The sequence below is a fragment of the Apteryx mantelli genome, chromosome 14 (assembly GCF_036417845.1).
Source record: "Apteryx mantelli isolate bAptMan1 chromosome 14, bAptMan1.hap1, whole genome shotgun sequence".
Lineage (NCBI taxonomy): Eukaryota > Metazoa > Chordata > Aves > Apterygiformes > Apterygidae > Apteryx > Apteryx mantelli.
In genome coordinates this window covers 8,452,149-8,463,403 of record NC_089991.1, presented here as the reverse complement: position 1 = coordinate 8,463,403, position 11,255 = coordinate 8,452,149, and the positions used below count along the sequence as shown (strand labels likewise).

General features: G+C 50.2%; 1 protein-coding gene across 1 annotated transcript; it reads left to right on the top strand.

The window, feature by feature from the left end:
* The first annotated feature begins 805 nt into the window (after positions 1–805).
* Positions 806–10,241, top strand: STC2 (stanniocalcin 2). Its single transcript, XM_067304878.1, has 4 exons — positions 806–956; positions 3,147–3,289; positions 5,949–6,160; positions 9,848–10,241. The coding sequence occupies exons 1-4, from the start codon at positions 806–808 to the stop codon at positions 10,239–10,241; spliced, it is 900 nt and encodes a 299-aa protein (XP_067160979.1).
* Positions 10,242–11,255: the final 1,014 nt, after the last annotated feature.

The window sequence follows — 11,255 nt, the reverse complement described above, 5'->3', positions numbered from 1 at the left end:
AGAGGGGGGGGAGGATTTCCAAGAAAGTCTGGGCAGCAGCTGCTTGGGAGAGGTCTTTTCTTGTAATTATTATTTGTTTTTCCCAGCCGAGTCTTGCCGCCGAAGCGCCAGTGCCGCAGGACAGCCGGCTCCGAGCACGGCCGCGCCGCTCCGCGCTGCCCCGCGCAAGCGCCAGCTGCCGGCGGCCGCCGCGCAGCCGTCCCGGCGGCTCCGGGGCGGGCTGCAACTGCGGAGCCGCTGCCGGCCCCTCGACGGCGGCCGCCCTCCCTCGGCAGAGCAGCAGAGCGGGTGTCAAAATCCCGCTTTTTCACCTTTTTTCCCTTTTCCCCCTCTGCTCCCCGAGTGCGGGGGGGGGCACCTTTGCAGCCCCCCCCCCCCCCCGGCAGCGGCAGCGGCAGCGGCGCGCCCCTCCCCCGCGGCGGGGCGGCGGGCGGCGGGGGTGCCGGCAGGGAGGGAGGGAGGGAGGGAGGGGGCGGGCGGGGAGGCGGGGAGGCTGCAACCTGCCGGGGCCGGGGCCGGGCCGGCCCCCGGCGGGCGGTCGGAGCGGGCGGCGGCTGCGATTGGCCGCGGCGCGGAGCGACACCTGCTCGGCTGCCTCATGCGAGTGACACCGGCGCTCGGCGGGGATATTTGAGGCACCCCGCGGCGCCGCCGCGGCCACTCCGCGCTCGCCGCCGCGCCGGTCACATGCGGCTCGCGGGGCCGGCGGCGAGGAGCGCGCTCGGCCCGGTGCGGCACCCCGCGGGCACGGAGGCGCAGAGGGGCGGCCGCGGCGCGGCGCGGGGGGGCGGCAGCAGCCGCGACCATGTGCGCGGCGCTCCTGGGCACGCTGGTGAGCCTGGCGCTGGTGCTGGCCGCCGCTGATGCGGCTGCGGGCACCGAAGCCACCAACCCGCCGGAGGGGCCGCAGGACAGGACCCCCCAGCAGAAGGGGCGCCTGTCCTTGCAGAACACAGGTACGTTGGCGAGGAGGAGCTCGCGGAGCAGAGCGGGCCGCGGAGGAGCCGCGCGTTCGTGCCGCTCAGGGGCGGAAGCGGTGAGAGCGGAACAAGCTTGTCTGTGTGTTCTGGCTCTGGAGTACCGGTGAGATAGACGCGCTGAATAACGACAGGCATCTATTTTCGTGTGTGACTGTCAGGCATAAATCGTAAGAGGAAATAAGAGTTCGCTCCTAATTACCTTTAAAGCCCGGGTTTGCCAAGCACGTGTCGCCCTTGGAAGCGCGTATGCAATAACTCGCCGCCTGCAACCCAGGCGAAACGCCGCTGAAGTCGCTCTGGGTACAAACTCGGCGGCGAGCGGAAAGTTGTCCCCCGCGACGGCAGGCAGCGGCGCGGGCGGGCGGAGGCTGCGCCGGGGCGCACCGCGCTCCGCCGGCGCGGAACGGAGCGGAGCGGCCGCCGGGGGGGGGGGGGGAGGCGCGGAGAAAGTTTCGCGGCGCGGGGGGATCTGGGCGCGGGCCGCGGGGAGGGAGGGGAAGCGGCTGGAAAGGGCTGGGGCTTCGCCTCCTCCGCAGGGAGCCGCGCAATGATGCAACGGGCCGGGGGTTGCTCCGCTCCTCTCCGCCCCCTGCGCGCCCTCCCCCGGGTATTATCTGCCTAGAAAGAGAGAGCTGAGGCGTGCACTTTGCTGGATCGCTTCCCAGCCATGCAAAGAGAGAGCGCGGGATCCAGACACTTCCCTTCCCCCCCCTTCTCCTTTTTTTTTTTTTTTTTTTTTTTTGGTGCGTTAACACTCTCCGTGCTGCGAGACGTGTTTAAACACACACGAGCAGGAATGCACGAATGCCCATTAGGGACCGCCACATGTGAATCACGGCACTGTGCAGTTCTCAGCACGCTGGAGCCAGGACATGTGATCCGGCAACGGTTTGCATCCGGATGCCAACACAAGCACTTACAGCTGAGCTCCCAGCCCCAAAAAAGCCCCGCTCCGCGCTCCGCAGCGCGCCACAAAGAGCCCCATTTTCGCCCCCCGCGGCCGCGCGTCGGGGCAGGTAGACAGAAAAGCGGCGGCGATTTGGCTCTGATTTGGGGGAGGGGAGAGGAGAGGGTCACGGTAACTCTTGTCCCCACTCTTGTCCCCCGTCCGCGGCTCCTCCGCCTTGCAGCGGGGTCGAAATTTCGCCCCAAAGTTGCCGTGAAGCCTCGCGAAGGGACCGCATGGCAAAGGCGGGGGCTGGGGATGCCTGAAACATGCTGCGGTTCAGAGGGGGATTAGGCTGGCTCCCAAGAGAGAGCTTTAATTAAAGGTACCACTAGGGCACAGAGTACAAAAATTCTTAGCATCCTCAGTTCTGGTCTAAAAGCTGCCCCTGTTTAACTTTATCCCCAGGCTTTTTCAGCAACCACCTTCCTTCTGGCAGGACTACTACGTCCTTTTTTTAAAGGACCAGAAGCTGTCTTGTTAAGAATTAGATTTTTGTTTTTTGTAAGTAAGTCGCAGGCATCATTATTTTTATTTTTTTACAATATTACATAACATCTCATAGGGCAGTATAAATACGTATGTAGCTGCTAATCCAATTGATCTATTTTATATGTATATTATATATATACAAATACATATTTTTAAATTGATTTCTGAATAGGCGAGGAGGTAGTTGCAGCTTTATGCAACACCCAGTGCAAAGGACTTTCTTTATCGGTGAGAGTTTTGCTGTTAACTTCCTAGACATCAGGATGGGGGAGCTCAGTGGTCTGTGAAGAGCATTGTGCTAAATCACCAGACACTAGCTCAGAGTACCAGGAACGACCAATTCTAGCCGGCTGGGTCCTGGACCTCTCGCTTGGGCAGCTGAATTTGATGGGTGTCTTTGTACAGTCAGACAGCAAAAATCATGCCTGTCCTTTAGCTCCTACGGAATCGAAAAGCATTAGACGGTTCTCAAGTGAAATAGCTTGACGTAAGCGTAGTGGATTTGGCATTTACTTCTTGGATATCACTTTCATAACATAATACACCCAAGTTTTGGCCTAATTTCTGCAAAAAGTGGGCATGCTGTGGGTACAATAACTGTTGTCACATGTGTTTTTTCTTTTGAACTGATGATGTTAGCAAAATATCTCTTTCCCTCCCCCCCACCCACCCACCACTAGCTTCTATGAACAGTTCTTCAAATTAACCGTAATCAATGCTCATTTTAGCTGAAATCCAGCACTGCCTGGTTAATGCTGGCGATGTGGGATGTGGAGTGTTTGAATGCTTTGAAAACAATTCTTGTGAGATCCGAGGCTTACATGAGATCTGCATGACATTCCTGCACAACGCTGGAAAATTTGATGCCCAGGTAACAAAGAGAAAAAGTGAAATGTCCAATATATCTGCTTGGTTCTAATGTGTACTTGGCATGTGTATTAGTTCTTTAACACATCTTTGGAAAAAAAGTTACCATTAAGGAGCAAATCTGCTTTTGCACATGACCCACCTTCTACGTTTTTTGCACCAAAATTTAGCTGTGTGCAGTAAAAGGCTTATCTTTTTTCCTGTTTGACGCAATCGAAATTTTTCTGTTGATTTGAAGGGTCTAGAATCAAGACCCAAGAGCAGAGCAATACACAGGCAGTGTGAAACTTGTCCCAGGAGACAAGCTGTCCCTAGCTGCAGTTCCATATGATAGCTTTCTCCTGCGGTACCCAGGATAACTGAATCAGAACAGTCATCTAGAGAGACGTAGTTTTCTGAAACATTAAGTGGCTTAAGCTTCTAAATTTTGTTTTCAAAGCTGATGCTGAAATGCAGCTTGGGCACCCAGTTCGTTTAGGCATATTAGAAAATATTTCCCAAGGTGCAGTTGTTAAAGTTTGTTCTTACAACTTGCACACAACCAGTATGGGCAACCTCCTAAAGCCACTGTATTCAAATAATCCTTTGGTTCAAGCACTGGCATTAAGATACATTACTTACATGGTATGCAATATTAAGTTTGTCTCCTTCATTTTCTCCCCAGACCATGTATGCATCACTGAGACATCCTGTTATTATGTCCTGTAAACCTACTCTCCCATTTCAGTGCGGAGGGAAGAGAACATTACGACGGGCCAGCGGCATTTGGCTTGACCATGCAGCTTACCGTATAGCTTGACTAACAGCACAAGCTATAGAGCACTCTTAAAAGCATGGTAGAAAGCAGAGCAGACTTCAGGATTCAGCCTTTTTCATGAGGGGTGGTGGGACCACCCAGCAGAAAAACACTTTGGAAGTGCTGGAGTTCTCAGCTTAAATTCTCAAGGACATACAAAGGGTCTGGCTAGCCATTAAAATCGGAGAATTGATTCTTCTAAGTCCATGGGTATCTGAAAACCCTCAACTTAATTTCCAGCTGGCGTCCAGAAAATGCTTTCTTATTTTTGCACACTATTCTGTCAGTGAACAAAGCTGACAGAAGAAGTAAGCCCTGCTGGCAGGGGAGGGAAACAAACACCTATGAAGGTTGAGTGTAGCCAGGGATAACTATTCCCCGGGATACCCAGATACTGTCAATCAAATACAGTCTGTTTCACATCCAGGCTGCACATCCATTGTGTTGCCGTGCAAAAGTACTAAACCTCTGGAGTTTTAATACGGTGGTGACTTGACCCTCTGCTATGACATGGCTTTTTAGGGCCCATCTCCTCATTCTCTATATGCCTGTCTGGGTGCATTAAACGATGAGACTAGCACTGGTCATTTTGTGTTTTCTGCTCTCCTTCCCTGTTCTTTGAAACCTGAGAATTGATGTCGGGTTTGGTTTGCATAAGAACTTTCTCTTTGTCCTTATTTGCCTACAGTGCTGTGCACGTTTGTTGCCGCGGGGAAGGGCCAGCAAGTGCCTTTGGTATGTGGCACAGAAGGGGATGATGACTGAAGTAGTTCTTTGATCAGCAAGAAACGTTTCTGGCTTGAAACAATTTGGGGACAAAATTTACTTGCCCATCTGGGTGACTCTCCTGTGAGTCTTTGTTAACGTCAGCGGAGTTATGCCACGTGCCCTTTGGATAAAGGACAAGAACTTTCTCCATGTGATTTTGTCTCTGTGAAGCATTTGTGTGAAATAATCTGAAGCTAGTGCAGCATGGAGGCAGCATAAAAGGCTTCCGCACACCTATTGCTCAGCAAAGTAAAGGCAGTCTGAGCAGAGCGGTCACAGGCTGTAACGCACACAGCACGCAGTGTATCTAATAGCCAAAAGAGAAGAGGTAGGAATGATTTTGCCTTGATTCCCTCCAAACGATTGAATGAGGGAATCACAAGCAGTGGTTAAAGGGATGTTGCCAAAGCAGCTTTCCAGCAACTTACTTTTAAAATTTCTTCTTCTGATTTTAAATGTCACTCAATATTTCTTCCAGCAAAAAGATGCCAAAAGACACTGTAGGACTATTATTAGCGCTCATTTGGGTCCCTTTCTGCCTGAGGAAGTGGTTGTAGAGAAAACACTGGCAGCTGGGGAACGGGGCAGGTACATAGGGAGGGTGCATATCCGTATGGACTATGAGGAGTTTGCAAACTGATTTTTAAAAAGAAAGAAACTAATTTGGGGTGACTAACTTAGTATCCGCTCAGGGTCCTGGGGACCTCAGCCACTGCAGGATGCCCTTCTCTGTGTGAGCCTGCTGTGCTGCCACTCCAGACGTGGATGAAGCCGATAACTCAAGCATCACATTCCCTAAAGGTGCTTGCTGTTGTCCTTTCCCTTTTGGGGCAGTCAGCTGTTGGGGCAGAGGAAACCTTAAAAGAGCAGTGAGAAGACCCTGTGTGTTCAGCCCTGCTGGAGTAGCAAGACAGGGTAGCTTAGCACGATCTTGAAGGGTGAAGAAATAAAGAGAAGAGGGGAAAAGCCATTAACCGATATCCTTAGCAATCTAATAACTCTTGACATTGTCTTACAGAGGAGCAGCTAGTTGAGCATAAATCACCTGCTGTGCTTAATGGACAGAAATACAGACCTACTCGATTTCTTTTCTTCTCAGGGAAAATCCTTCATTAAAGATGCTCTGAAGTGTAAGGCTCATGCCTTGAGGCATAAATTCAGCTGCATCAGCCGTAAGTGCCCTGCCATTAAAGAGATGGTGTTCCAGTTACAGCGGGAATGCTACCTGAAGCATGACCTCTGCTCCGCCGCCAAGGAGAACGTCCAGGTCATTGTGGAGATGATTCACTTCAAAGACCTGCTGCAGCACGAGTAAGTGCCTGTGTGCTAGTGCAGTCAGAGGCGTGGGAGCTCCTTCCAGGAGCATGATGATGCCGACGGGTTGCGCATCTGCCCAAGAGCCGTTTCACCTCCTTATGGCCTTAAGCATGTCTTGTTTTCCCACGTTCTAGACCAAGGTAATGCTTTCTTTACAGGGGTCCCTGAAGACTAGTTTGTTAATGAACTAGATGTGACCGTGGAAGGAGAAGACATAGGTTGAAGATGGATCTAGCTGCATCTTTGGTTTACTGGCAAATACAGTGTTAGTGTTTGCTGTTTCCAGGGGCATCCCACAATGTTCAAGTGCTTTCCAAACTCAGAGGCACCATTCCTGACCCCAATACCTTGTAAAAGGCAAGAGCTAGAGAAGAAGGGGGGGGGAGGGATAAGGACTATGCAAAATTGTCAGTAAGAAGATAATTTATTTTGCAAATATATGCTTTCAAGTGCCTTGTAGTTAATTATTCCTGAAAGAGCTGCAGTCCCACAGCTCCATATTAACCTCAAATGCTTTTCAATAAAACATTGAGGTGTACAGCATGAGGCACAGGTCAGATTTTAAGTAGTTCATCTCTCTGGCTGGGAACACAGCTGCCCCCCCAGGGAATGGCAGGCACGAATCTTTGCTGGAATTGATCAAGCTGCTACATGACGGGAACAAACAAGGCACAAGCTGTTTGTACCAATTCTCTGTGTACGGATGCAAAAACTGGGGCGTGTTTTTCCTGCAGGTGAACATCTCACTCACAAATAAGGAGGCTCAGCCACAACCTGGCAGCAAACTTAATCTTAGAGCATCTTCCTACCATGCACCTATGACTTTTTATCCCTAGCGGATACTAGCACAGAACCCCCGGATCCCAGCAATTGTGACAGATTAATTTTTCACTGAATCATTTGTTTTGGACTTCTAGCCTTGCATTTTCGTTGGTCTCCAAAGGAGCTGGGCCCTGATTTCCTTGCTTTCTGTTGAAAACCACCCCTCTAATATTTAAGCTGCAGTTACAGAGTGGAGAGAGAGACTCTCTGATGCCCGTTTACCCTAAAATGCAGACTCCTTTGCTGCGGTTTGACAAGCTGAACATGGTGGGCTGAAAGCAAGGCTCTTCCCATGAACATTCCTGAGGCTCAGATCAAAGGCATGGCTGGTGGCCTGGTGGCAGATGGTGGCCTTGCCAGATCTGCAGGCTGTGGCCACAGAGGAGGGCAGCTCCCCCCCGGCCCCGCTTGCTGGGGCGAGCGGGGAGGTGATGCTTCGTGCTGCGCAAGAGCACCTCTCCGTGGACACTGCTGAGGCTGCATTAATAGGCTATACTTGAGGGTACTTGGCACCAATTAAACCCCCATCATCTGGAGATGAGAAGAACTATGAGAGCCAAAAGCTGTACCAAGATGAGTAAGCTCTCCTTATTTCACAAACAGGCTAAAGCTGGAATGCTCAAAAGCAGCTTCTTATTTCTGGGGACCTTAACTGGGGGGTTCTCAGTCTGAGAAGAGAAGGGTTATTCAGCTGAACACCTATAATTTGCGTGATGTCATTTAGCGCTTGCTTCTTACACTTCATTTTCAGCATCTCATAGAATCCGAGCTTAGCTTTCCTGTGCGGGACTCCCCAAATAGACTCTCTCCATCCAGTCTCCTCCCTCCTATATTTAGAGGCCATTTCTGAAATTCTTGAACTAAGTAACTTGTTCAAGCTCAATAGGCAAGTGTGGCAGAGCTGGAAATAAAATAAGGTCTGCTGACTTGCAGCCTTGTGCTCAGTTCAGGTACTAGGGTCAGGCTAGCTGAAATGCAGAAAGTGAAAAAGCAAAGGAGAAATGGGCCAGTACTAATCCGCAGGGCTCTGGCAGACTGTGAATACCTGAAATATTTGGCAGCTATGCCACTTTTTAGTCGTACCAGCAACCTTTTTCTTCCAAAGATTTTTTGTAAAGATTTTGTCCAATTTTAACAACTGATCTCTCTCTCTCGTATTTTTTTTTCTTCCACTGGCTCACTTTGTATGTGATATGCTCAGTTCTTTTACATCTTCTATTTTAGATTTAAAACAAAAACTAACAACTTAGAACCCAGTGGCAGTATTCAGACCTGTTCTCTATTCTATTCTTGCTATTTTCTCTTGATGTGTGCTAAAGAACGCAATCAGGGCAGTAAAGTCGCTTCTTGAGTCAGCTGCTGTGGGGGCGCGGGTCAGACCGATTTATTATGGTGGAAGTGGTGACAGGCCCTGGCAGATCATTCACTGTTGCATTCCAAATAACTTTTTTAAATGATAGAAACAATCCAAATATGGGAAATATTTTGAGATAGAGGAATAGGTGGCTCTCCAAGATTAGTCATTCAAAATGAGCTTAAACAGTTGGGCAGAGTAAAATGGTGGTAGTGTCACACACTAATCAGCTTAATCTGCTGGCTTTCCTCATCTGCCCTGACTCAGTCCATGGGAATAGACTGTTAGACAGGGCTTGTCCACAGTCCCCAGGGCAGGTGGACAGTGCACCCAGAAGGTGCACCACCACTGCTCACACCACCACCACCTCTCCTAACGTCAAGCCCAGGCCCTCCAGCCATAGGCACTTCTCAGTTTGCACTTTGGATGGTGCCACTTACTAGGAAACTTTTAAGCAGGTCCTGGGCCCACCTGGGTTGCCTGCTAACAGCTGAACAGTTGTGTCAAAAGACAGCATCGATGTTGACCCACAAGGCTTGTGACCGCAGCTATTTTAAAATAGGCTGTGCTCTGTGACCCTTGACTGAGGAAGCTGGACTGCCTCTTTTCAGAGGCTGCAGTATGTTACGGGGCTTCAGTCCTCAACACAGGCAGCATGGAACGATGGGTGGGAGGCAGAAACAGGATTTGGCCTTGGGTTGTTTGGAGTCCTTGTTTTGGGGGGAAAAGATATATACTGAGAGTTATACTTAACTCTGTGAAGAAATTGAGAAAACAACTCGGTATGGGAAGAAACTCTGCCACCAAGGTGGATTTCCATGTATTTTAACTCTGTACAACCAGATCATGAGTCCAGCTGAGATCTTGCTTCTGGCAGGGGTCAATACATCATGCTTCAGGGAAAGCTAAAGATGGTGAGGAAAACCCAGGGAACTGCTTAGTCAAGTGTATGTTGCTCTTCTCGGAGGTGAGGAAATGCCTTCCTCTTCCAGACTAGTGATTGGTATATGCTCTGTACCGGTCATTCGTCTGGAGATAGCAAACTATTTTATGAAGTTGAAGGGGTATGGAAAGAGATAGAGGAAGGAGGCATGAGACAGCAGTTGTTTCATTTGACAGCCCCGCTTGCTAAGCATATTGGCCTTCCACCTCTCTGGTGGAAATTAAGTTCTCTCACAGCATCTCCACTGGGTGAACAGTAAAGGCGGGCCCAGCATTTGCATGAAGCTTAGCTTCGCTGGATGCTGTCATGTGCATTTCTTACAGAGATACAGCCAGTTAGAATATAACACAATGAGGAATAAACATATGATGTTGAATTGGTCTGCAAGGTAATAGATTTTTGAACCCCAAGTTGCCGATTAAGTAGGTAGCAGGAGACTAACACTACTGAACTGGGCTGTAAGCAAGGGGGAGAGTAAGGCAGAGTATCCGTCACCCTCATTTACTGATGTATAGCCCTTACATATTTTTAACTTTGCTCTTACTGTTTCCTTTATCTCCAGGCCCTATGTTGACCTAGTGAATATCTTGCTCACCTGTGGTGAGGAGGTGAAAAAGGCAATAACAAGAAGTGTCCAGGCCCAGTGTGAACAGAACTGGGGAAGTCTCTGCTCTATCCTGAGCTTCTGCACCTCAGCAGTGCATGGTGACTCCATCCTGAGTCCAGAGAAGAAGTCGGGTGAAGCCAACAAAGCCGCTGCTGGCCGTGGGGACATCCTGGCCCACTCCGAGTCTGACCCCAGGGAGAGCTCGCGAGCATCCAAGGGAGAGAGAGGTACTAAGGGCCACTTGAACACCCATGCCCGGGTAAAAGCTGGGGCCCACAGTCCCAAAGGGGCACATGGGATCATGGACCGGGCAGACGAACTGTCCGACTTCTCTGACATCCGGAGGTGAAAAAAGGCATCAACCTCCCCTTTACCCCCTTCCTCCCCCTCCACTGGAAACGTCCTCCGTTGAGTCCATCTCCCTATCTATGGACATTCCAAAGCATTTCCCATTCAGAGGTCAAGCACAGGGCATTGCAAGATATTTGGACCTCAGCAACAGTGTATATAGTAGCAAAGGGAGAGCAGTGGCAATGGGTTATTGATCCAGCAAACTCAACACTTGAGTAGCCACTGAATGTGGCAAAATGGCTCCAACTAAATTCTTTTCCCCTTTTTACAAAATGGATGTTGGTTGAAATTCAGGATCTTGTTTTGAGGTTGTTGGGTTGTTTGGGGGCTTGTTTTCTCTTGATCCCCTCAGCTGGGGAGAAGGTTACAAGAGGGCTCTGCCAGATTGTATTTGGCCATATGTGGCTTCGCACCCCTGAAGGTTTAGGGCACAGTCTTAAAGCAGATGGCCGAATCCCAAAGGGATTTGGTTTCTGCCTGTGGCTGAGAACTTAAGAGCTCGAGGCTCTCTATGTGACACTCTGCAGTGAACCGACTATCTCATTTCTTGCACAGGAACCTTGCAGTCCTGAGCTCTGTCGTTTTCTCCTAAGTAACTTCTGAGCCATTGTTCCCATCTGGGTGATGCTGCCTAGTTTAAGTGCCCCCCGTTTGTTTCTTAACCACTGCATAACTTGACACTTGCTTATCCAGTTACTTCAGGATGCCAAAGGCCTAAGTGGTCACCTTCCAGACCAGACACCAGGACTGTTACAACTTGCTTAGCTGCAGAACACAATGTGGAGGGACCCCCAAGCTAGGTTCATAGATCTCTAAACTCCCCGGCAATATTCTCTTCTAGAAATTATACCTGCCCACTCAGTGACACAGCTACAATAGCAGCCGCCTCCACCCTTATGGACAGCCCAAGCTTAAAAGGATGGGTGTAGGCTCAGGCAGTTAAGGAACCTATATACTGTCTCATTAGAAATGTCTCTCTTTGGAAGCAGCGTGGTGCAGGTGCCTGTCAGCT

Excerpts from the sequence above, each read along its gene's own strand:
- STC2 (XM_067304878.1), top strand. The coding sequence starts at position 806 with ATGTGCGCGGCGCTCCTGGGCACGCTGGTGAGCCTGGCGCTGGTGCTG. Across the intron at positions 957-3,146 it reads CCTGTCCTTGCAGAACACAG|CTGAAATCCAGCACTGCCTG; the intron begins GTACGTTGGCGA and ends TGCTCATTTTAG. Across the intron at positions 6,161-9,847 it reads AAAGACCTGCTGCAGCACGA|GCCCTATGTTGACCTAGTGA; the intron begins GTAAGTGCCTGT and ends CTTTATCTCCAG.